At 38.0% G+C, this 27,122-nt stretch overlaps 1 protein-coding gene across 1 annotated transcript in view; it reads left to right on the top strand.

The window, feature by feature from the left end:
* The window catches only part of PDSS2 (decaprenyl diphosphate synthase subunit 2), a 284,652-nt gene that overhangs the window by 230,736 nt on the left and 26,794 nt on the right, over positions 1–27,122 (top strand). The window contains exon 7 of the mRNA XM_072642982.1: positions 14,350–14,382. Coding sequence (XP_072499083.1) covers positions 14,350–14,382 — 33 coding nt within the window. The remainder of the gene's footprint in view (positions 1–14,349; positions 14,383–27,122) is intronic.

Genomic DNA, 27,122 nt, shown 5'->3' with positions numbered 1-27,122 from the left:
TTGGTTTAGTCTTTGTTATTAACACAATTCTTCCTATGATTTCTTCCTGTTGCTCATAGTTCACTTCTCTGGCACTAAGGAAAACCATCTAATCTCTTTTGTACATTATTGTACATTATGGCCCTCAGAATACTCTTAATGGTTTTATATGTCCCTAGGACCTTCAAGACTCCACACTGTCCTGTGCCCCTTATTTGGCTGTCCTCCACACCTAAAATTCTTGTCTCTTCCACCAGGATTCCCTGGCTTTTCCTTCCAGGACTTAACTGAAGTCTCACCTTTGGCATCAAGCCTTTCCTAGTCCCTCTTAATGCTGGGGCTTCCCTGAGGTTACCTTCCATTCATACTGTGTATCTTAATTGTAAATAATTGTTTCCCTGTTGTCTCCCCCCATTACATTGTAAGCTCCTTTCTTCATATTCCCACAATGCATGGGACATTATTGTTGTTCGTTTCATGTCTGTGTCTGATTCTTCTTGACCCTGGGGACCACAGCATACCAGGCCCTGTCCTCTACCATCTCTCAAAAGTCTGTCCAAGGTCATATTCATTGTTTCCATATTCAGGTCATCCTCTGCCATCCGCTTTTCCTTTTGCCTTCAACTTTTCCCATCATCAGAGCCTTTTCCAGTGAGTCACATCTTCTTATTATGTGGACAAAGTATTTAGGCTTCAGCTTCATCTTTGACCTTCCAGTGAATAGCCTCAATTAATTTAAGTATTGACTGATTATAATCCAACTCAATAAATGTTTCTGGACTCCCCTGATTTGTTGGTATTTTCACTAAACCATGACTCCTCAAACTTGACATAGGACCTGAGCATCGCAAGATTCAATTCAATTTAACAAGCATTGGGAATAGAAAGAAGCACATACACTAGTTCTTTCCCCACAGCCCATAAAGTACCTGTAAAGAAAAACTCTCAACAAATTCTAGAGCAGCAGAAGCCACAGAATAATGGAGTGGAGGAGATTTCTAGCCCAGAGTGATCTGAAAGATGGGAAGGGTCTGTTGCACCAGACTCAGAGCAGAGCCCAGCCCAGCCTTGGCCACACAGCACTGAGAGGAGCAGACCTGAGCAGGCTTTAGAGACAGAATCTCTAGCGGCAGCGCAGATCCCTCAACCCATAGGCACCAAAGGTCAGTGAGAGGGTCTTTTCAGCTGGCTGAGAAGGCAGCAGGGTGTCCCCATAACTCAGGTCTCCCCAGGTGGCAGTAGTGGAGGCAGCAGCAGACAGGGGCTTCCAAAGCAGGCAATAGCCTGCATCCATTGTTGAAGGTCTCATTGGAAACCCCCTGAGGGAACTGAGCCCTGTATGTCAGCCCTGTCCCCACCTGAGCAGCTGATCTTAATCTCACACTGAATAGCAGCCCTGCCCCCTAAAGCCCTTGAGGCTTTGGAGCAGCTCATCTGAATCTCAGCCCCCAATGCTGGCTTGGTGGAACTGGAGGCAAGGTGGTTCTAGAGAGAAAACTCAGAAGGCAAGTGACTGGCTGGGAAAATACCCAAAAAAGGGAAAAAAAATAAGACCATAGAAGGTTACTTTCTTGGGGAACAAGTATCTCCTCCCATCCTTTGGGATGAGGAAGAACAAGGCATACTCTCAGAGGAAATCAAGGCCTCTGCCTCCAGGGCCTCCCAAGGGAACTTAAACTGGGCTCAGGCAATAGAAGAGCTTAAAAAACAAGATAGCAGCTTATTAAAGGAGAACCAAAAAAATGCTGAGGAAAATAACAGCTTTAAAAAGAGGCTAACTCAATTGGAAAAAGAGGTCCAAAAAGCTAAAAAGCAGAATTAGCCAAATGGAGGAGAAGGTTCAAAAGCTCATTGAACAAAACAGTTCTCTGAAAGAGAGAATTGAGTGACTATGAGAGAGAAATGAATGACTATGAGATAAACCAAGCAGTTAGTAAACACAATCAAAAGTTTGAAAAAATAGAAGATAATGTGAAACATCTCACTGGAAAAACTGACCTGGAAAATAGATCCGGGAGAAACAATTTAAAAATTATGGGATTACCTGAAAGCCATGATCAAAAAAAGAGCCTAGACATTATCTTCCATGAAATTATCAAGGAAAACTGCCCTGATGTTCTAGAACCAGAGGGCAAAATAAATATTGAAAGACTCCACCAGTCACCTCCTGAAAGAGACCCGAACAGAGAAACTCCTAGGATTATTGTGGCCAAATTTCAGAGTTCCCAAGTCAAGGAGAAAATACTGCAAGCAGCTAGAAAGAAACAATTTGAGTACTGTGGAAATACAATCAGGATAACACAGGATCTGGCAGCTTCAACATTAAGGGATTGAAGGGCTTGGAATGGAATATTCCAGAGGTCAAAGGAACTGAGACTGAAACCAAGAATTACCTACCCAGCAAATCTGAGTATAATACTTCAAGGGAATAAACGGTCATTCAATGATGTAGAGGACTTTCAATCGTTCATATTGAGGAAAAGACCAGATCTGTATAGAAAATTTGACTTTACAATACAAGAATCAAGAGAAGCATGAAAAGGTAAACAGGAAAGAAAAATCATAAAGCTGAACTGTATACATTCCTACATGGAAAGAAAATATTTATAACTCTTGAATCTTTTCTCAGTATTTGGGTAGATGGAGAGATTGTACATACACACACACATATACACACACACATATATACATATACACATATATAGACAGAGAGTACAGGATGTGTTGAATCAGAAGACATGATATCCACACAAAAAAAGATAAAATAAAATAAAAATTAAGGGGTGAGGGAGGAAAATACCGGGAAGAGAAAGGGAGAAATGGAACAGGGCAGGCTGTAACTCATAAAAGAGATAAGAAAAAGCTTGTTCAATGGAGGAGAAAAGGGAGAAGGGGAGAGGGGAGAAATGAAGCTACTCTCTCCACATGTGGTTGAAGGAGGGAATAACATGCTCAGTGAATTTGGTATGAAACGTTATATCACAGCACAGGAAAGTAGAGGAGGAGGCAACAAGTGGGGTGAGGGGAGTGATAGAAGGGAGGGCAAATGGGAGAAGGGAGTTACTAGAGATAAAAACTTTCGAGAAAGGACAAGGTCAGTTATGGGGAGAAGAATAAGGGGGGATAGAGTAGGACAGAGGCCAATATAATTAGTATTACACAACATGATTATTATGGAAGTCTTTTGCAAAATGACACATTTTTAGTCTGTATTGAATTGCTTGCCTTCTCAGTGGGGTTGGGGAGGGGTGGGGGAGAGAAGTTGGAATTCAAAGTACTAGCAACGAATGTTGAGAATTTTTATTGCGTATAATTGGGTAATAAGAAATACAGAGAATAGGGTATAGAAATTTATCTTGCCCTGCAAGAAAAGAGAGAAGATGGGAATAAGGGAAGGGTGGGGTGTGATAGAAGGGAGGGTACATTGAGGGAAGGAGTAATCAGAATGCAAGATATTAGGAAGTAGGGGGAGGGGAGTGATGGGGAGAAAAGTTGGACATGGTACAAAGTGAGGTAAAAGCAATTGGTATTAAAACAATTGACTGAATTAATTACTGAGACTAAATTAGAGACATCTTTAGTTTAAGGTAAAAAATTTTAGTCTAAATTTCCTAGAAGAAGGTAACCTCAGGTAAAATTTGGCATTGATGGAAAAGTTAAGGTTTAAACAGTAAATTTGATTTTATGATTGCTGTTTAATCAGGAAGTAGAACATGTATAGAAAGGCATGTAAGCCACTTAAAACTTGCCTCAAAAGATTTTCCTTAGCCAAAGTGAAATTATAATCATATTTGAAACCTGGTTATTGGAACTTGCCATTTTTAGATGCTATGGGACTATTAAGTGACTGTTCTTCTGAGTCTAACTCCAGGTATGGATAGCAAGAAAGGTGGTCTGAGCCTCCAATCCATGATGCCAGTAAGCCTGTGAGATGCTGGTATGAACTGCAAAAGGTGATCTCATGGAAGGGTGGGAGAGCTGCTGTTCAGCCTGGGCTGAGGTAGGATTCTCCTGACTCAATTTCCCCACTGACACCTGGCAGACTTTAAGCCTGACTGAATGCAGGTGGACAATCTACTCCTGCCTGGAACTGACATGAAGTTGGGGAGATATTGTATCCCTGCAACGTCCCTACTCTTAGTGGCAATTTCCTATAGTCAAAAGGTTTGTAAGCTTAATACCAGATCTATTAAATTATAGATTGTTGGTAGGGGAACATCCAAGGTTAAGTCTAAAATTAAGCTATTAGGCATAGGACTTTAGACCAACAACAACAAGTTAGGGTCCTTTAATTCTTAGTAATACTGTGGAGACAATTAGATCAAGAGGTTGTGAAGTTAGCAACATAAATATTATTTGTGTCTCAGTTGGTTAATGTTTAAAAAAATAAATTCTTTTGTGGTCCGTATTGTAAATGCTTTAAAAAGGAGGATCACCTGACCAAAAGTTTGAATTGTTTTATCTGTTATAAACTGTGTTAAAAATGAAAAATAAAATAAAAAAAGAATTAGAAAACACATCAGAGATTAATCAGTACAACTTATAGCTAACCAGGAAAATGTTTCTATCACATTCTCTACAAGTAACATTAAGACACATAGCATGCTTATCTAAATCACAGGTAACGCAAAACTAAGAATGATAACATAAACAAGAGATGGCAGAAAATTATGAATATTGGGCAAGAAATTGAAGATCTTGGGGACACAAATTATGTTTTTATCATGGCTGCCAATCAGACAAGAGTCTGGAAAAGAGAATTTAGAAATCTAAACAAACAACAAAACAATAAATCAGGCCATGACTTGTAGCATTTGTTTATAAAATGTCCATGTGGAAGTTTAACAATCCTCTCATGAGCCAGTTCAAGCTGGCACTAGCACACCCCTAATATGTCAAAAGAAAACAGAATGATGAGAGGTCTTACAATTATGTCATCTCAGGAAAAATTGAAGGAATTGAGGATGGCTGGCTGAATTATTTGGAAAAGAGAATTGTTGGGAAAAGATTGAGGAAGAAGCATGATAGCTATCTTTTAATGCCTGAAGGACCAGTGATTAGACTTTTTGCATCTCCAGAAGACAAAAAATGAAGCCTATGAGTAGGAAAAATTGAATAAAGATCATGCATTTCTGTTTAAAGTCATTTACAAATTTATTCACATTAAAATTAAATATAAAAGTTCACTTTAATTTAAAAAGAAAATTAACAAGCATTTATTAAACACTAACTGTGCAACAACCTGTGCTAGGCACAGTCCCTACCCTCAAGGAATTTATATTCTATTGGAGGGATACAACATGTATGCAGAAAAATGTATGCCAAATAAATACAATTAATTTGGAGGAAAGGCACTAACAGTAGGCTCAGGAAAGAACTATTGTAGGTAGTGACAGTTAAACTGACCCTTAAAGAGAAATAGGGAGACCAGAAGTCTGAGGTGTCAGGGAGAGCGTTCCAGTCATAAGGTCAGCATCCTGTGACAAGGTGAGGAGGCATGAGATGGGATGTTGTACACCAAGAACCAATAGGCCAGCATGGCCAGACTGAAACTTGCCTGAAAGAGGGAGTCTGAACAGATTGGCTGCAGACAGATTGAGAAGGAAATTAAATGCCAAAAAATGGAGAAATTTATAATTTTTTTCCTGGAAATAATAAGAAGTTGCTGAAGTTTTGTAGACAGATGAGTTATAACCAGTTCTGTACTTTAAAGATATCGGTTTGGCAGCCTTCTGGAGTTTGGCTTAGAGGCTTGAAGCAGGTAAGCCAATTAGGCAAGTACAATAGCACAAGTAAGAGATGAGGAGGGTAGTTGTGGTGTGCCTGGAGAGAGAGGGATTTATTCGAAGGATGTTGTGGAGGCAGAATCAATAAGACATCATTAATTGTACATGGGGTGTGAGGGAGACTAAAAAAATCAAGAATCAATCAATAAACATTTTTTTTTAAGTACTGACTGCACCCAGGCGTTGTGCTGGGGATACAGACAAAAAAGAAATAGTAACCACCCTTGAGCTTGCTTTTATCAAAGAAAACAGCATGTCTACAATTAGTGTAGGCACAGCAAGGGGGTGCAGGAAAAGTCTCATGTAGGAGGTAGCAGTTTTGAAGGAAACTAAGGATTCTAACAGGAAGAGGTAAGGAAGGAATGCATTCCAGGCCCAGAAATAGGAGAGGGAACATCTTGTGTAAAAATAGCAAGAATCCTAGTTTGGCTGCGTTAGAGAGTAATGGATAAAGCAGAATTATGTAGAATAAGCCTAGAAATATAGGTTGGAGGCAAATTGTGAGGGACTTTAAATACCAAACCAAGGAGTTTGTATCTGCTCCTAGAAGTAATGGGGAGCCATTGTTGTTTATTGATCAAGGAAAGTGATAGTCAAACCTTTGCTTAAGGAATATCACTTTGTAAGATGATCAGCTGTGAATGACTTAGCTTTTCTCAGCAGTACAACAATCCAAGAAAACTCTGAAGGATTTATGGTGAAAAATGCTATCCATCTCCAGAGAAAGAACTGATGGTGTCTGAATACAGGTTGAAGCAGACTTCTTTTACTTCATTTTCATTTGTGTGTCTGTGTCTGTGTCTGTTTGTGTGTGTGCGTATGTATATATATGTGACAACATATATAGATATATGTATATGTTGCTGTTACTTTGTACATAGTACATTTCACTTTGCATCAGTCCAAGGAACAAAGCTTTAAAAGAGACAGTGCCCAGCCCTTTCTGTTTATCTTTTCTCCAGGGTTTGACCTTTTCAATGCTCTTTTACCATTTACCATTTCCTTATATTCAACCTCAACTAAAAGCCTTTGCTTAAAGAATTACAGAATAACAGATTAAGAGCTAAAGGAGCATGAAAGGTCATCTTGTCCAGTACCATCACTGGATGGATGAGGAAACTGAGGCCCAAAGAGGTTAAATAATTTACCTAGGGTCCTGAAGCTAGTAATTGTCTGGGGTGCAATTTGAACCCTGGCCTTTCTGATTCAAGTTTAGCATTTTGTCAGTTACACCACTCCGCATCTCTTCTTTGTTATGTCTTTATAAAAAATTTTAGTTCATCTAAGAGTTCCCTTTGCAACTACATCAGTCTCTTTGAATACTTTGCCACAATGATACATATTTTCTTCATGGATTCATCAACTCTCAAGGAGCTCACAGTCTAATGGGAGAGACAATATGCAAGCAGGTATGTATAAACAGAATATATGCAGGATAAATTGAAGGTACTAAACTGAGGGAAGATACTAGAATTAAGAGAGATCAGGAAAGGCCTTCGAGAGAAGGTGGAATCTTAACTGGGACTTGAGAAGAAGGGAACAGAAACCGGGGGGCAAAGGTGAAGAGGGAGAGAGAATTCTGGGCATGGGGGATCACCAGTGAGAATGCCCAGAGGCAGGAGATGGAGTGTCTTTTTTGAGGAATGGCAAGGAAGCCAGTGTCACTGGATTGAAGATTATGGGGTAGGGGATAAGATGTAAGAAGACTGGAAAAGGGGGAGATTGGAGGTTATAAAGAGATTTGAACACCAAACATAGGATTTTATATTTGAAGGTGATAGGGAGCCACTGGAGTTTGTTGAGCAGGGTAATGACCATGAGGTGGTCAGACCTGTGCTTTAGGAAAGTGCTTCTTAAACTGTGGGTTGAGAAATTTGGCAAACAGTAAAAGGTTTCTGAACGTGCAAAGACTAAAAGTTAATTAAAAATCAACCATGTAATGGCTCCAAGGTGCTTCTGGCAGCACTTGCCTGTTTTGCAGAAGGCAACTTCACTGCAGCCTTGGTTCTGAACACACAGTATGTGCACTTTGCACTGCACATGCCCTCAAGCCACTCAGTACCAATGAATACTGCCAAAACGGGAAAAGGGATTGCAAGGGGGAAAAGTTTAAGAAGCCTTGCTTTAAGAAATCACTTTGATGATGGAGTGGAGAGACTTGTGGCAGGCAGAACAACCCCCCATGCTATTGCAGTAGTCCAGCTATGAGGTGATGAGAGCCTATATCAGGTGAAATTTACAAATCTTGGTATTTATTGAAAATGGGGCTTTGGGGGTGGGAGAGAATGAGGAGGTGAGGATGATACCTATTTTGTGAGCCTAGAGGACTAGAAAAGATGGTGTCCTGAGTCTGAGTCTCCATTCTGTCAGTAGCTACACCTCTGTGATCTTGGGTAAGTCATGTAACTTCTGGGGTTTCCTCAAAATAAAAATTATGAAAAATGACTCTGAGTCATCCTCCTACCCTCTCCTTCCAAATTCAAGCTTTATTTCTTAAACACCTGTACTTCTTTAGCAAGTTTTTGGCTTGATTCTGCTGCCAGTGTGACCTTCTGTTCTGGGCCTTTTGGAGATCTGGGTAAATTCTGTCCTTGCTAAAGCTTTGTCTTCTTTGTTTTATTTCCATCCTCTAGATTTCAGGAATATAGGTAGTAGGAAAAATGGGTTTGAAAATGTAAAAGGAAAGTTTTGGTTACACAGAGGCTTGCTATGTATAGACCAGAAGGCCCTATTACTCTTTGGCTCAGAAATCTCTTCCACCTCTCCCCGCTTACTCCTCCTTAATTGAGCCTCAGGAAAAGTGAATGCTGAAAAGTTAACCAATAAGGCAATGAGCCAATTTCACAATTTCAAAAAATTGATTAGCTTCCCTTAGGGAGGGATATGTTAAAACCATTTAATCAGCATTACAGTATAACAAGCCTATTCCAGCATTGTGCTCTTTGGCCCTGGTCTTCCCTGGACTCTTATTGGTTGTCAGAAGTGGAAGAGGAGGCTTAAAAGCCCTTCAGCAGAGGAGTATTCCTTTATATTCTGGTAATCTCTGTACTAGTTACCTGATCACATCAGCAGTGGGTAATGACATAAGCCTCCAAACCAAAACACAGCTGGCTGCTCTAATTTTAGTCCTACCAGGCTTAGCATTGCCTTTTAATAGGACTTTGACCTAAGAATTTTACCCCATATAGGAGTTCTACAGGAAAGCCTTTCCTGGATGCATTTGGCACTTCCTTCCCCTTTAGACACCTCCATGCAGTTTCTTAAAGTACCAAAATTCTTCCTTTAAAAAAAAAAATCTTTCAACACCATTGCTGATGCACAGATTGTTCATTATAGCTAAGACTTTTTTTACCTAAAAGAAATTTTTGCCAATATGTAGGAAGAAAACCCATAGGAATGAAGATCTTCTAGGAAGGGGGAAAAATACACACACACACACGTGTGTGTGTGTGTATATATGTCACTTTTATTCAGGAATCTGACTGTCAGATTAGCTAGAAGATGATCAGTTTCTCAGCTCACTCTATATTATGGAATATTGCTTTCCTGCTTTTAGAACAAACCTTCACCAGTCTAGATAACAACAGTTGGAAATTGGAGACAGTTCATTTATGTTACCCAATTCCTCTTTGTTACCAGACATAAAACAGCATTTGTTTTTTAAAGTAAAAGACCACATTGTATGTCCATTACTTACCAAAATGGGATCTCCTTTTGGTCTATAGAGACTAGGTATATAAACCTTTGGAATTAATCCCTTTATACATCCTCTCAGTCAAAAGCACCAGCTTTTTTTTCTGTTTGTACAGAATATTATTTTACATTGCTGACTGCAGCTACTTGAGAGCAGTCTGCAGAGTTATGAACACTGGTATGCTATCTTGTCGACTTTCACATTTTTCAAGATAATGTAGGGTTCCAACCACACATTCTCTGTGAACCACTACAGATTGATAAAAAAAATTACTTGTGTTTCCCATGACCTCAGTTGGCAAGAGGCATTCCAGCAAGGGCCCAAAAGATGGCTGAGCCCCTTTAAAAGACCCTTGTAATGAAGCCTCCAGGGAGTCTCTGTGTAGACTGAAATTTAAAGTTGCTTCTGTAGATGCACAGTGTAGCATGAAGCAGCTTAAGACTGCTGGCTGTTTAAATGCCCTCCTGTTTTGCATTTATTTAATATCCCCCTATTTTGAGCCCCAGTGAGAAAGTTATTTTTAATATATCTTCTTTTTCTAGAAATACATGATGTCTGGCAGATGTCATGAAAGTAGAAAAATAGAGCATTTTATCCTCTTTAAAGCTTAGAGAGCTTATTTAGTTATTCTCCTTTGGTCACTAAAATAACCCTAGTCCAAATAGAATTCTAGAGCTTAAAGAGACTTCAGAGAACATATAAATCAACCCCTTAATTTTAAAAGTGAGGCAACTGAGACCCAGCAAAAAAAAAAATAGCTTTCTTGTGTTTAAAAAAAAAAGTGTAATTATTAAGCATTTTTCTTCCACCCATCCCTCCTCAGTGGAAAAAAAATACAAACCATAGTAACAAATAAGCAGAGTTGAGCAAAACAAATTCACACTTTGACAAGGTTCAAAAATGTATGTCTTATTCTGCATATTAATTCATCACCTCTGTGTAGTGAGGTGGACAGCATTCTTCATTATTATTCTGGATTGATTAGGATTTTTAAATCTTGGAATTTTCATTTTTATAATATTGATACTATAGTATAATTATTCTCCTGGTTCTACTCACTTAATTCCAAATTAGTTCACACAAGTCTTCCCAGGTGAAGAAACTTGCGCAAGATCACAAATAAAGAGTGGCAGAGGAAGATGGAAAGCCAGGTGTCCTATGTCCTGGTTTGGGACTCTTTCTACTTTATTACCCAGCTTTCTCATATTCAACAACTAAAATTAATAATAACAGTCAATAAGTATGAAACACTTAGTGTGTATGAGATTTTCTGCTAGGCACTGGGAATGCAAATACAAAGGATACAACAATCCTTGCTCACAAGGACATTATGCTTTAATGGAGAAGACAAGATACATAGAGATAAGTACAAACCCATGGGGAGTGCACTAGCAGTCCGGGGAAATCAAAAAAGGCTTGGCACAAAAGATGGTGTCTTAAAGGAAAGAGGAAGTCCATGAGGCAGAAATGAGGTCCAGGATTGAGATGGAAGAGTAAGTGTTGTGTTAAGATGGAGAGAAAGCCAGTGTTTCTGGATTACGGAATGCAGGAGGGACAGCGTGGCTAGAAAGGCAGAGATTAGGGACATGTCTGGTATGGTAGGAATCCATACAGCAAACTCTCCTCCAGATAGATCCAGAAAATGCCCCAGACTAAGTCCTAATGGAGAAAAAGTCACAGTGAGTCATTTGTCCAGCCCAACTCAGCATGGGGAGACAGGTCTGCAGATCCTGGGGATAGGATTGGGCCAAGAGCATATTGTATCCCTTAGAGTCCTTAGAGCACTCTAACACCCAGGGAGAGGCTGAGCAGCAGGGTACCCCCTGTGCAGTTCACAGGTAGGTAGACCCTAGGAGACAGACCCCAGAAAAAAGAAAGTTCAAAAGCAAGTGGCATTAGTGGTGTGGCTCAGAACCCAGGAGCAGAATGGGATCTTAGTTCCAGCATCTAGCCCAGCTTTCAGAGGAATAACGAAGATAGGAATCCCAAACCAAAGAGGAACTTACAATTCTGCCACTGAACCAACAGAACTTTCTAGCTGGATCATAGGGGTAGAGTCTAGCAGCAGTATACTCCTGCATAGACCCAAACCCATGTCAGGAATTTTCAGAGGGTAGCAATCTAAATTTGCCCTAGATCAGACCACTTAGGGAGCACTGAAAGCTTACAAGTCCACAGGCTGTCCTTTAGATCTGGAATAACATAACATTCAATAATCCAAGAAAGCAGCAACAGACTTTCCTTTCAGAGATGTGGCAAAGGGCAGCCCTAGCTGCGAGTCTGAAGTCAAGAAGCTGGCTGGAAAAATGGGCAAACAAAGGAAGAACTCCAACATAATAAGCCATTGTCGAGGCAGTCATCCTGAAGACAGGGATGCAAAAGAAGAGGGTGACTCTAAAACATCTACAGGCAGCATCTTAGTGAAAAACACAGCGTGCACATAAACTCAAATAGAATTCCTGAAAGAGATGAAGCAAGAACGAACTGAGAATCTCTTGGGAGAAAAGATATAAAATTTGTCCAAGCATCAAACTCTCTTAAAATTAGAGTGGATCAAATAGAAGCCAGTTATACCATGAGACATCAAGAAATATTAAAACAAAGTCAAAAGGCTTAAAAAAAAAAATCAAAGAAAATATAAGGTATCTCATAGCAAAAACAGCTGACCTAGAAAACAGATCCAAGAGAAAAAAATTAAGAATCATTGAACTATCTGAATTCCGTGACCAAAAAAAAAAAAAAAGCCTAGACATCCTATTTCAAGAAATCTTAAATGGAAGTAGTTTAGCTGTGATCTTTACTCTCTATTCTCAGCTTATTTAGTTCTTTCTCATTTATATATAGTATGTTATTAATATGTAAAAAATGAATCATTCTTTAAATTAGAAAAAAGTGAGTTTCTGACCCACAAATGTATTTGGAGTTTTGTGAGTTCTGTCTTAAAAAACCATGTGTGTGTTCATCCTTCGTTGCCAAAGAAGACCATGCCATCAGAGAAATAATGACATGACTTACACTTGAGTGAAGGAGGGCTGTGCAAGTCACCAACCTCACTTCTCCTCCAGAGCCATCTGAATCCAATGACCAGATATTCATCAGGATGACTGGAGATGACCCAGGATGAGGCATTTGGGTTTAAGTGACTTGCCCAAGGTGACATAGCTAGTGAGTGTCAAGTGTTTGAGGTGAAATTTGAACTCAGGTCCTCCTGATTCCTGCACTGGTGCTCTATCCACTGCACCACCTAGCTGCCCCTAAAAAACCATGTAAAAATCATCTAAGCTGTATCCTCTTCCACTTGCCCAGCAAAAAAAGAAAAGTTACCTCTTTTATAAGAATGTATGTTAGAAGATAGAGTAACCTCTGCAAGAGTTCTCCTCTCATACCTCATATGGTATAAGAAAAACTCTGGGTTCTTAAAGGTAATAGCAGTGGTCAAGTTTTCTCAAGATGGAAAGTGTATAGGAAGGATTGTCACATGAGGTCTGGCCCTTGCTATTTTCAGAGAGGATTGTCATCAGATTGGTCAGGAAGTGGTGAATTTTTCAGTCACAGAGATTCTTACAATCTTTAGTGGTAGAGTACCCACACTTATAAGAATAGAAGATTCTTAAGGTGTCCAAGTTAATTATTAGAAGAAATGATATCACTTTTCAGGGTTATCTGTCTTCATTTGAATCAGTTTTCCAGTTTACTTTCTGCCCATCAGTTGTAAAAACTTGCTGCGAAAACAACATTTGTATCAGATATTCCATTGTCAACCGAGCAGATATCAACTGGCACCAGTCTTTTATGTTGCTAAAATCTTGAGAAGCATTTAATTATATTCTTTCATACTTTTCCCCAAGTTATGATAAAATTATCAATTCATGTTTCAAAATTTACTAATGTTTTTTCACTGTTTTCTTAGCAAAAACTGCAAATTGTTTTTGGTATCTGTGGTTTTATTCCTCATGAAACTTTTTAATAGCCCCATGGGGCAAATGTCTATATAGAATCAAAATCTTAATTGTAGCATGGAAAGTAAAGAATCTCTTTCAGGTAAGATTCAACCAACAGTAAAAGACACCTTTGCGTGTTTAGAGTCAGTGTAAGTTAAGATGTTGATGATCCGTGCCATGCCCAAATGTTTGCTTTCGTTCTCTGCTTTTAGAACTTTTAAAAGGTAATTGTGAATGGATGGAAATGTATTATCATTAGTTATTTTTGTAGTGGTATTTTATAGAACAAAGTATTAGCAGTGTTGGAGAGAATGACTAGAGAAGGAGAGAGCTTAGAATGCTAATGCTTGAGGTTTACAAATAACTTACAGATGACTAAACCAAAACACTTCAGACTTCATAGTTGAGCTCCAAAAACACTGACGTACCAGCTAAGTATTTGTCATTCTTATGACAAAAGAGAAAGGTGGCAGAGCTGGGGGATGCTCTTGATCCCTGCAGATTAATGATTTAGCCGAAGGTGGAGCAAAAGCTCAGTCTGTACAATGTGAAAATCCATTCCAAAACATTCCTTTGAAGCCTGAGTTGTGAACAAGTTGTTCTGGACTGAATTACAGGTGCCAAATGAATATAACTGCTGACTTTAATAAACACAGAAGTGGATACTTCAGTTTTTCTATGAGGCTGTTGATGTGTATTATATGCTAGAAAATGGTTAAGTTATCTAAACTGTGTCTATAACCTCCTGTGGTGATCCTCTAGTCTAGAAGCATTTAACCCAGATACTGTGTTTGGTTCTAAATCCTCAAGAAAATAATTAGATTTCTAAAATAATCCATTTTAACATTTTTTTAAGTGGGTAGTTGAGCTTCTCTGTTCCTTGGTATGCTTCATAGTTTTTGATGATCTATTATTCAAAATTTTAATTCATGTTTTTTTTTCATTTAAGGCTCAAGAAAAAGGGAGCTTAAATTATTCAAAGGTAAGTGAATTTTACATATGGATATTTGTCTCTGTATATATATATATAAACATATAATCTATATATGAAGGGAGATTGAATTATTGATCATACTTAACTTTGAAATGTGGGAAGAGAATCATGATCAAAGATTAAGAGATTTTCTGTTTAGGGCTTGGCACATAGTAAAGCATTTTAAAAGTGCTTTTTTCATTCTTTTTTCATACATTAACATGTTAATTTATATAAGACCACTGAACATTATCAGAAACATTAATATTGCCTACAACTTAAGATACCTTTTCTTTTAATAATAATAATGGTAGTAATAATACTTTACATTTATATAGGAACAACTTGCCGTGCTTACCCATGTGACAGGTTGTCCAGCTGGAGGTCTCTGTCATGGTGATCTCCAGACCCCTCCAGTCCAGAGTTCTCTGTCTGTACAGTGCTGCCCTTTTTGTCATCATCATCAGAGAGTGTGCAGAGGTGACACCATAAAGGATAGTTTAAATGACAGAATCTCTGTCTTCAAGGTATTCACAGGTGAAAACAGACCACAACATACAAGGAATTGTGTTTCTTACCTCCTTTCGGAGAGATGATAGACTAGAGATGCAGAATCAGACGTATATTTTTAAGCACAACCAATGTGTGGATTTGCTTGACTATTCTTATTTATTACAAGAGAAGGCTTTTTTTTTTCCCATTGGGGAGGAGTTGTAAAGGGTGAAGAAGTGGAGGGATAGTAATGCCAAAGAATATAGGGAAGAAAAGAGTGTCAATAAATATTATAAAAATACAGACAAGAGAGTAGAAGGAAGTTCAGAGGGAACATAGATAAGCAGGGCAGTGTAGGGCTACCACGTTAAATTTAAAATAATATAAAAATCAAATTGTGTATAGTAAAGATTCCTGTTTTCTGATAGATTCCTTTTTTCTGTTCTTCATATAAGAAAATATTTATTTTTGTAAAATTCATAACAGTAATAAAAATTTTTAAAGAAAAAAGAGGTTTCACTGGTATAAAAACATAACGTTTCGGTTGTGGAAAACTGGCATTTACCATAGGTTATGTTGTGTATTTGTACATGATGGTAAGTTCCATGAAGACAGGGACCATATTAATTTTCCTTGTCTTTCTCCAAGCACAGTGCTTCACACAGAAGCAGGTACTCAAAATGGTTGTCCAGTGAATGCGTCAAGGAATGAATGAAGGAACTGGGTAGTTCCTTTCCCAGAGAGAAGTGATAGGAACATGGTTTGTTTATACATCGATCTGGAGGGCCTTTGCTCTGTATCATCAGAGACTAGGGAGAAGTGAGAAGTCCCAACTTCATAGCAGCTCCAAGTGTTTCACCCAGGTGCACACAGAAAGCAAATAGCAAATTATGTACCAACAAAAATAAAGGCCTACATGATGATATACATTGTTTTTGGAATTTCAAGTTGTTTTTTTTTTTTTGTGCTGATGCAACACAATCAAGAAAAATTATTCCCACTCTTTAATTAAGAAAGACTTCATGGTAGTATGACTCCAAAAGCCATTAAGAGAGGTGGAAACATAATTGACACCATTTTTTAAAGGGTGTGTGGTTATATATGTAAGAAGTTGTAAGTACAAAGAAACCAAAAACTAGAAAGAGGAAAACTAGATGGGAGGAAAAGTGAGAAGGTAAAGGAAAGTGATATAAGTAATTTGGATTAGCTAGAGGGACCTTACAATGTATTCTCAGAATTTTTTTCTTTATTCAGAAAGCAGTGAGGAACCATTGTTGAATATTTGAATAGTGATATATATTAGGATGGAAGAAGGAATAATTTGACAGGAAACACATAGATGACAACCATCAATGATATTGTAAAGGAAGAAATGTTGTGATTTAGTATTGGATTATTAATGAATGAATGATATTAGGATGTAAGCATTTCTCTGAACCATTTTGGAGAGCATGTTGCACACATGAGAGTATTGGAAAGAAGAGTGGTGATGAGCCATTGATTTTGAGATGTCCTTAGAGATTCAATGAGATTCAGGTCTGTATTACAGGAGTTCTAGAACAGTCAGAAAGCATATGTCATTTGGATAGTCTGTTTGACCTTGTACAAGTCAATTCATTTCTCTGAGACTATTCTCCAGTTAAATAAGAGGAATGGATTAGGTGATTTCTAAGATCTCCTACAGCTGTAACGTTCTAGGATTCTATGGTAATCAATCATTCTTAGAGAAATAAAAGTGCTGATGTACAAGACACTGGGAATGCAAAGCCCCAAACTCTCTGTACTAGAAGACAGTTTACATTCTCCTAGAGCAGTTAGAAAAAAGCATCATGAAGGGCCATCAGTACCTGAACTGAGACTTGAAAGAAGGAGAATGTTTTGAAAGGCAGGGCTGGTCCTAAACCATCACCAAATTGTGCATACCTTTTGACTCAGCATTACCACCAGAAGCCCTATAAAGACATTAAATAAAGAAGGAAAGGCTTTATGTATACAAAGATATTATAATAGTTTTTTTTGTGATGAAAAGAACTGAAAACTAAGGGGGTGCCCATCAGTAGGGTAATGACCAAACAAATTATGGTTTATGACTATAATGGAATACTATTCCCCTGTAAGAAATGACAAAAGGGACAGTTTCAGAGAAACCCGTAAAGATTTGTATGAAATTATGCAGAGTGAAGTAGGCAGAGTCAGGAGAATAATTTTTACTATAAAAGCAGCAACATTGTAAAAATGAACATTTTAAAGGATTTAAGAACTCTAAGCAATCTAGTTGCCAACCATGATTCCAGAGGACTCATGATTTAGAATGCCATCCACCTCCTGACAGAGTGGTGTTGGATCAAATATGCAATAAGACATTTTTGGACATGAAAAATATAGAAATTTGTTTTATTTAATTATGAATATTTTAATAAGGGTTTTGTTGTTCTTTTTCAGGGTAGAAGGAGTGAAAGTGAGATAAAAGGAGTGCTTGTTAACTGAAAAAAAATTTTTTTTTAATTTAAAAAAAGCAAGGCTGAGAAGGAGAGTGCATTTCCAGGTGCTGGGGATGGCTTGTGCAATTGAATAGATACAAGGGGTGGTTTGTTGAGTTTGAGGAACAACTAGCACTCCAGTTCATCTGGAATGTAGAGTGTAGAATGATATAGTATAATAAATAGGATCACAGAAAGTTGGAAAGGTAGCTTAGAACTTACCTTTCTAAAGCACTTTAAACACTGGACTGACTGAATATGTATGTTAAAGTAGCAGTAGTATGGAACTATTAAAACTTTTTTAAGCATAGGAATGACTTCAGATATGTGCCTCAAACAGATTATTTTGTATACTCTGTAAAGGATAGGTTGGAGAAAGGAGAGGTGAGAAGCAAGGAGACCAGTCAAGGAACTATTACAGTATTCTAGGCAAGAGGAGATGAGGGCATCAAATAAAATGTTGGCCATGTGAATGGTGAGAAGGGGCAAGAGGAAGAAGAGATATAGGAAGGTACAATTGACAAGATTTGTCAGCCAATTCAGAGAGTTAACTTGAGGAAAAAAGAGATCAGTCAATGATGACTACAAAACTTTCAGCCTGGGTGAGTGCCCTCAGCAGAAAGAGGAAGGTTTAGAATAGACCAGTGGCAAAGGTGATCACTTCTCTTTTAAGGATCATGTAATTTCTATGCTTTCTTTTTAAAGAAAAGAAAATCAAAGCTCTCTATTGTCTACTAAACAAATTCCAGGTTCTTTAGTGCTCTTTGCCTACTTTTCTAGCTTCATATCCCACTAATCCTGATAAGTGTTGTTGAATTTTTTAAGATGACCATTTTATATAGACGGCATGTTTCCTTAACTAATAATAATATCCAATATTTATATGGTACTTTAAAATTTGTAAAATCCCTCACGTATGTTAGCTCATTTGATCCTCACAACAACATACTATTATCAACATTTTGCAGATAAGGAAAACAAAGTGAAGTGGTTTGCTCTGGGTCACACTGATAGTAAGTATCTAAGGTAGTATTCAAATTCAGGACTTCTTGACTCCAAGTACTATACTCTGTTCCACTGAGCCACATGGATCCCTAGATCTTTTTAGAGGCTCATATCTCTTTGCATTCCCAGCAACTGTCACAAAACTACGTGCTATATGTGCTAAATACATGTTTGTGATAATGAAAAAAGAAATTGTAGCTAAAATTGTGTTTTATCAGTTCTGTAACATTAACTATGTTCAATTGAATAAATATTAAGTTCTACTGTATAGAAGGCATGGTATTAAATGCTAGGAGAATAGAGTTCAGTTAGAAAGCTGTTGTACACCCCAAGTGAGAGGTAATATAGGCAAAAACTAGGATACTGATGTGAGCAGAGAAAAATGGGTAGATGTGAAATGTTGTGGAGGTCAGATCAGCAAGACTTGGCAACTGCCAAAGGGAGGAGGGAAATGAAGAGTCAGAGATGACCCTCCTGAGAGAGGCAATGGACTCTAGACACTGAAGAATGAGGGGATTTGTTTTGCTAGACCATGCATATTGGTTACAAGAATTTTCTTTTTTCCTGGGGAGAAGGGTGGAAAGGAGAGGAAGAATAAGGATGGGGAACCAAAACAAAAAAAAAATTGAAAAGAAAGGAGGCCCATTAAAGCATTTTTTAAACGGCACAGAAGAGAACAAAGGAAAGGCCAAAAATAATCAAAAACTAGCAAGACAGCCTTGAAAAGTTCCACGTTAAATTGATTCTACATTTTAAAATAAAAATAATATTCATATAAAATAATATTCATAATAGAGATTGGCAGTTTTAGCCATTAATCTTTTTTCTGTTCTACTATGAATAGGGAAGGACCCATATTATTTGGTGTTTGTTAAGGACAGAATTTTAAAAGCATAAACTTTTAAAAGGAGTCAAAGATGATTCCTCGATTGCAGACTTGGATGACTGGAAGAATGGTAGTGTCCTAAACTTAAATAAAGAGGTTAGAAGGAAGGATGGATTTACAGGAAAAGATAATAAGTTCTTTTTGAAAGCCTAGGAGGACTTCTGTCCTTTGTATTTGTTGGTGATGTGGGACTGGAGCTATGTATATGGATCTAAGAGTGATCTACAGAGAAGTGATAACTGAATCCGTAACTTTTTTGTTTGTTGTAGATCTGTGATATCATCAGGTTAGAAGCCTCCTAGTGTATCTTCCATTGTTGTAAGTCAAGTCAACAAGCATGCATTAAGTACCTGCTTTTTGCCAGGCATGGTGCTGAGCACTAGAGACACGAAGAAAAGCAAAAGAAAAAAAAAGGAGTTTCTTCTTTCTAGGAAATCATAATCTGACAGGGGGAGATAACATGCAGACAACTACATAGGAGCAGTACAGAATAAAGTAGAGATAGTTTCAGAGGAAAGAAACTAGGATTTAAGAAGGACTGCAAAAGACTTCTTACAGAACAAATGACTTTAGCTGAGATTTGAAGAAAGCCAGGGAGGCCAGGATATGGGGATGAGAAGAGAAAGCGCTTTAGGCATGAGGGACAGACAGTGAAAATTAAGGATGGAGTGTCTTATTCAAGGGACAGCAAGGAGGTTAGTGTCATTGAATTGTAGAGTATGTAGAGGGCAGTAAAGTATAAAAGGAAGAAAGGTCAGGTTATGAAAGGCTTCAAAAGCCAAACCAAGGCTTTTGTATTTGATCCTATAGGTAATGGGAAGCCCCTGGAGTTTATTAAATAGTGAGAGTAACATGGTCAGAATTGTGCTTTACAAAAATATTTGTCGCACCTAAGTGGACTGGAGTGAGGAGAGACTTGAGAAAGGGAGACCAAGCAGAAGGCTGTTTCAGAAGTTCAGGTTTGAAGTAATGGGGGCCTCCACCAGGGTGGCAGCTGTGTGAGTGGAGAGCTGGTAAGACAATATAAATGACAAGACTTGATAACTGATTTGATATGTGGATGAGAGAGAATGAGGAATTGAAGATGAAACCCAAGTCTGAAGCCTGGGTGACTGGGAGGATGCTGGTACCCTTGGCAGCAATAAGGAATTTAGGAAGAGGGAAGGTTTAAAGGAAAAGTAATGTGGTCAATTTTGGAAAAGTTGAGTTTAAGATGTCTACAAGACATGCAGTCAAGATGTCTAACAGGCAGTTAGAGATGCAAGAATGGAGGTCAGCAGAGAGCTTAGGCCGTACCAAACGGATCTGTGAATTACCTGCAGAGATGATAGTTGAATCCCTCGATGCTGATAAAATCACCAGGAGGCCCAGAACAGAACCTTGGGAACTTCCAAAGCTCACAGACATGACATGAATGAAAACCCAACAAAGGAAACTGAGATAAGAACAGATGAGTAGAAAGAGAACGAGGAGTAAGGAGTGTCACAAAAACCAAAAGCAGAGAGAGTGTCAAGGAGAAAGGGAGTGATCGATAATGTCAAAAGCTGCAAAGGCCATTGAATTTAGCCTTTTCTGTTCCTATGAGATTTTCTTGGATTCTCTTACCAAGAACTCATTGGTAACTTTAAAGAAAGCAGTTTCAGTTGAATGTTGGGGTCAGAAGCTGGATCAGAAACTTTTAGTCTAAAGAGACGTTTTGGGGAACTGAGAGGTAAAAAAACTTGCCTTCCTCACACAGCTAGTATGTGACAAAAGCAGAGCTTAAACCTAGGTTTCCTGACTCTAAAGTCTTCCCTCTATCCACTATACCACACCATCTCTCCACTGATGATGATAATAAATATCATGGCCTGAAGTCATTAGAGGGCCTAGATTGATAATGCTCCATAGGTTGAAGAACATCTTATCTATAAGAAAATGTTTGAAAACTTGACTGTATACTGCATGAATTGAAACAAAAGCACTTTAGTTTTAGTACTGTGAATAATGTATGTTTGCAGGTACTTAATATTTCAACAAAAGCCCTTTTGATCTTAAAAAATCAAATCAATAAGTTCACAGAACCACTGAAAATATTTTTATTCTTGTTTTATTTGATACATACATATACGTACTTATGTATACACACACGTGTGTGTGTGTGTGTGTGTGTGTGTGTATGTGTGTATGTGTGTGTGTCTGTATCTGTATGTGTAATTCTCCCTATCTCAGAATCAGGATGGGTGATCATTTCAAAATGAATCTCAGCTGGATCTTGGAAATGTCTGTCACATTCAGCAAAACAGTAGTCTTTACTCAGACACTTATAGCAGAAATTGAATTACTTTTTAATTGAGTTCATGTTGAGAGAAAGAGAGAAAGAGCCTGGATATGAATGATTTGCACTTTCATAGTGCCTTTCATCCTAGGATATCAAAGCACTTGACAACTATTAATTCATTAAGGCTCTCAACACTTCTGCAAGGTAGATGAAGCAAGCATCACTCCATCCACTTCTGAAATGCAGCCACCTCTGGGAGGAAGGAAAGGCAGCTGTCTAATTGTGTATGACAACACTACCCAGGAGTTTTTAAATGCAAAGCAAAGAGTATCTTCCTCAGTTTAAACTATAGGGGAAGTTTTATTAGTCACAGTATAATTACTGGAATTGAATTTGACCAAAAACCTGCTGCTAACATTTCTACTCTTACAGACAGTACTATGGGAATCTTAATTATAATAACTGACCTGAAGACCTGGGTTCTCAATGCCTTTTGAACAAGCTTCCTTTGCATCACCTTCTAGCCCATATTGGAGTAGTGTTAATTTAGCCCTGTCCTAGAGGGAAGAGCGCCACCTATCGAATCCTAAGCAATCCCTCGGACTAAGGAAAAAACATGTCAGGCCAAATTCATGCTTGGTTTGCTATGGGTATATATATATACACGTATATATATGTATATACATGCACATGTATATACATATATATGTCTAGAGGAAAACGAATATGTTGAGTACTCTTGCTTTGAAAAACATCTACAAACGTCTGTGTATTTTCACCAGCTGGAGACTAGCGTATGCCTGTAGTTTAGCCTACTGTTACTTGAAATAAGCATACTGCTAAAAGACTGAGGCAGATGGTATTTTTACCACTGCAGGCAAAACATGGCACCTATGGTTCGACTTTCTAGATCTTTTCATTTTTTTAACAGATTCAAAATGGCTTGTTTAAATATATATCTCACAGAGACACATTCTCCCCATTCTCATTTTTTTTCCATAGCTATACAGCTCTATATCTTCAGCTATGGCAAAGTATTGTCAGGCCAAAAGTATGTAGTTTGTGTGCCTAGGGTTGTGCCTCAAGCAGCCCTACTAATTACGTACAGTAATACAAATTGGCTATAATGACCTTCTTTTAAAATCCCACCTTTATATGGCCCTTCTGTACTCCTCCGTACCCCATCAAGGGGGTGGCAAACTTTGGTGAAAACAAAAATTTAGAGAAGTTTTGTTTTGCACTATTTCCATATGGAGGTTTAGTTCAATATAATATTTCATGAGGCAAGGTGGCATGAAAAAAAAATAGACTAAATTAAGGGAGACTTGAGTGTGAATCCTATCTCCTATACCTATTGGCTATGAAATCTGCAAAATAGGGGTAATAGTTGTACCTACCTGTATCACTCCCTCATAGGATTATTATGGAGATCAGAAGATATTTTACATAGAGAGCCTTATAAATCTTTTTTTTAAATCTTTACATGTTTTATTATATAAAATGCTGATAATACCTATTTAAAATTATTTTCCCACCACAAAGAAGTCTGAGAGGCATCATAGGTTGTACATAGAGTCAGGAAGACCTGGGTTCAAGTCCCACCTCTAAGACTACTGACTATGTGACCTTGGGCAAGTCATTTATTCTCTCAGTGTGCCAAGTAGCTCTCTAAGACTAGACCTTGCAGAACAATTGCAGATCAGCTTTGGTAGCAGGAATTTCCTCAAAGAACTTTTTATTCACCAGTGGAATTTCAGAGATGTGTATTGTATCCATTCCTTTTAAACACAAATTCAGACATCCATTCTTCAGCCTTTTCTTATTTACCTCTTCCTAGTTTTCCCATGACTGACTAAAAGTTTTTCTCTGGCCAGTTTTCTTCTGATATTAGATAATTTCCTAGGGATTTGGGCAAGGGCAAGGGGGATCAGGAAAGGTATTGAGGAGGACTTGAGGTTTGAAGAAAGCTAGGAATTCTGATCAATGAAGATGATAAAGAAACAGCTCTCAGAGAATGAAAATGGAAGTTGAAATATCGTATGAAGAAATTAGAGGGCCAGGTCGGCCAGACTGTAGAGTTCATGGAAAGAATTAATGTGTAATCATCCTGGAAAGGGAGGTTAGAGTAAGGTTTTGCAGGTCTCCTAGAGCTAACAAAGGAGTTGGTATATATTCCCTAGAGGGAATAGGGAGCCACCAGAGTTCCCTGTTGATCAAGGTAGGGCCATGGTCTAACCTAAATATCACTTTAGCAACAATGTGAAGAACAGATTAAAATGGGGAGAAACTGAAGAGACAGAGCCATTAGGATGCTGCAGTTTGGTCTGGAAACCAGATGTTGCTGTTGTTTTCTTTTCCCCCTCACCTTTATCTTGATTGGATCCTTTATTTCACGAGGAAATATTATCTTAGCTTGTCCTAACAGATTCTCACAGAAAATGTTCCACATATTATCTTTGTTTTTTCCTCCAAGCTTAAGCATATCCCAGTAGTCTCTTTAAACATCATTTTAATGTCTCATCCTCTAATCTGGGAATTTCTATTTTCTTACTAGACTTCAGAATGTCCCTCTGATTTGGAAAGAAGCATTTAGTGGATGATGAGCTAAAGCCCTGATAATTTAAGTTGCTCTGAGACACATGCTTAATGATAAAATTGAGATTAGATTCTAGGTGTCTGGATTCATAAGCCAGTATAAAGGCAATAGATTACTTTACAAAGCAGAAAGGAAAAATTAGAGAACTATCATTTTTACTCTAATTTTTTTTTGAAAGTGTCAAATTTTTAAATAATCAGGCCTCCTTTTCCTCTTGAGGTTCTCCTTCAGCATCTAAATATTAAAGCTTTAGATGGAGAATCAGAGGATAGAAGAAGGTAGGTGGAACATGGACAGAGCATTCTATCCAGGTTTTTCCAACCCTTAACCTAAGTAATACTTTTGAAAAGCATTTTTTTATTGTTAAGCAGTTTTAGGTTTTCTGGGCCATTTTGAAGTTTTACATTTTCATTAAGAGTCAAAAAACAAAAAAGTTTCTTGCCATTCTGGTTAGCTCCTAGAATACTGATTGAGTCAGAACAGGCTGGTTTCAAATCCCACTTCATACATTTACTAACTGTATGACCCTAGGCAAGTTGCTCTTTGTGCCTCAGTTTCCTCATTTATAAAAAGAGGGAGCTAGATTGAATGGCCTATGACAGGAGTGGGGAAACTTGAAACCACATCTGACCCTCTAGATTCTCAAGTACATCCCCTTGACTGAATCCAAATTTCTTCAAAATTCAAACTTCAAGTTGGGATTTGGTCAAAGGTCTGCACCTAAGGACCTAGGGGGCCATCTGTGGCTTCGAAGCTGCAAATTTCCCACCCTGGCCTATGAAAACCCTCCCAGCACTAAATCTATGATCCTTTGATCATATAATAACAGATTCAAACAAAAACATTGCTTTGTTTTAGTAAATTAGACCAGGTTTTCCTGAGCCTTGGGCAAGTCACTTCATGTCTGTCTCAGTTTCCTTGTGTGTAAGATGAGGTAGTTGGACTAAAATATCTCTAAAATCTTGCCTGACTCTAAGATTCTTTGACATCCCATTGAAGTTGTTTTTCCCTTTAGATTCTTTAAAAACCATTTGGGAGTGGGAATGTGAAATACTGCTCTGAATTCAAAATTGCTTCAAAATTACATTAATGATGGTAGGAAAAAATAATCATTGACCAACTTATTTCAGAGACTGGAACAGGAGAGGTTCTGCACTATGTATGCTTTCTTTAAAACCAAAAATACACTCTGCACAAAACTACAGATAGAAAACTACTCTTATTTTAATCTTAAATTCGTAAGCTGAAGCTCTCAACTGTTATGTTAGGTCTTTTTTCTGGGGTCCTTTAGTCATTTGTTTCTCATCAAGAATCTATGTGGTTTGCCTTCCTTTCCTCTAGGTAGACAGCTTTTCATTTATGTCTGTGGAACATCATCTTATTTTAACAGGTTCTTTCGCTAATTTTTAGAGAGTGACAGCATAATGGCTAAAGAGCTGTCCAAAGTACCAGGAAAGCTGGGATTGAAATCCCACCTATCACACACTTTGGCTGTGTCACCCTCTGCAAATCACTTAACCTCTAAGTGCATTACGCAGCTCTTAAGACTGTAAATTGTAGAGAAATGCTCACTTGGATTGGTAGAGGAAATTTCCTTACCTGAGAATTCCCCATACCATTTAAATCACAGATCTAGTCTCTATTCCTTCTCTCATTTGTTACAACTATTTTAAATTGTCCTCTCATCCTCTGAGGGATTAACATCTTAACCCAATGGTATCAGTAGATGAATGTGCTCTCAAATTCCTCCAACCAAGTCATAAATTAAAATATTAAATATATACCAACTCCAGGAGTAGTATCATTGAAACTTCTATATCTTGTATGATTTCCACTTCCATTACCCTTTCAGATAACCTCAAACACTGACACCGCTAACATCTGATTGTTCAAACAGAACCACCAGAAACCATACCAGTGATTTTTAAAGACATATATTCCACAATTATTGATCCCTAGTTCATAGTATTAAATGTGAAATTATCTGGTCATAGGAATAACATTAAGAGAAAAAACATCCTTTTACCTACTCTTTCAAATCACGGATTTGTGACTTGACCCCCACTGTAGACTCATAAATATTTGTGAAAGAGCTGAAAATTGTCAGCAAGTCAGTTGTGAGGTAGGTTGTAGATTAAGATATTTTTTGATTCTGAACAAAGATTTGCTACATTTTGTGTTCAGTATGCTTGTGACATTTTGTCTTAACCCAGTAACCAAATTTGTTTTCTCTTTGGTTTCCTGTTGCATTCACCCTAGCAGCTAATTCTTCCCAACCTTGATTGAAACAAAAATTTCATTGGAATTGTCTTTTGAATCTTAGTCTGGAAAACTAACTCCAAGTGCCCCAAGGCTGGTTCTGTGGGTTAATGCTTTACACTGTAGGATATCTGGATTCAATTATTACTCCCAGTCTGTGGTGTCAGAAACCCACCGGGCAGCAAAGAGAGCCTGGATGCCCCCTAGTAGTAAGTGACCTGTGAAGTTCTTTAAAAATAGTTTTGACTAGCTCTGAAGGGAATGCTATTAAGTACATGTTCAGAAAAAAAAAATGGAGTAGCATAAGGCCTTACAATTAAGATTTTTGAGAAAAAGAGGAGAAAAGGAAAAATATAGGAGGAAATGAGAACTAGGTCTAGGTGCTTTAGTAAGCTAAAAGGGGAAAAAAACATTCTTTGATAAATAACAAGGTTTAGGTTCCTGAACTTAAATAGCAATACTCATAGTTGTAGCCTATCCTTATCTGCTACTAAAGTGTGGTGATCTCAGGAAGCTTGGTCTCTTAGAAAGCTCATTTGTTGAGTCCCTATATTGGAAGCCATTTCCTTACATGATTACTAAGAAGTGTCTGGAAGCTCCAGTCCATCTCCTCACCACATCCAGACAGGATATTGATCCTTGGCGATGCTTTCAAAGGCCTTTCCTGAAAAGTCAAGGTGGTCGGGTGGTTTGAACTTTAAAATGAAATCACAGAAGGCAGAAAGGCGACGAGGAGACTACAGCATGGGTTATTGGGGCTTATGTGAATTC

This window comes from Notamacropus eugenii, chromosome 2 (assembly GCF_028372415.1).
Source record: "Notamacropus eugenii isolate mMacEug1 chromosome 2, mMacEug1.pri_v2, whole genome shotgun sequence".
Lineage (NCBI taxonomy): Eukaryota > Metazoa > Chordata > Mammalia > Diprotodontia > Macropodidae > Notamacropus > Notamacropus eugenii.
The sequence above is the reverse complement of the archived record's forward strand: the minus strand, read 5'-3'. Positions and strand labels throughout refer to the sequence as shown.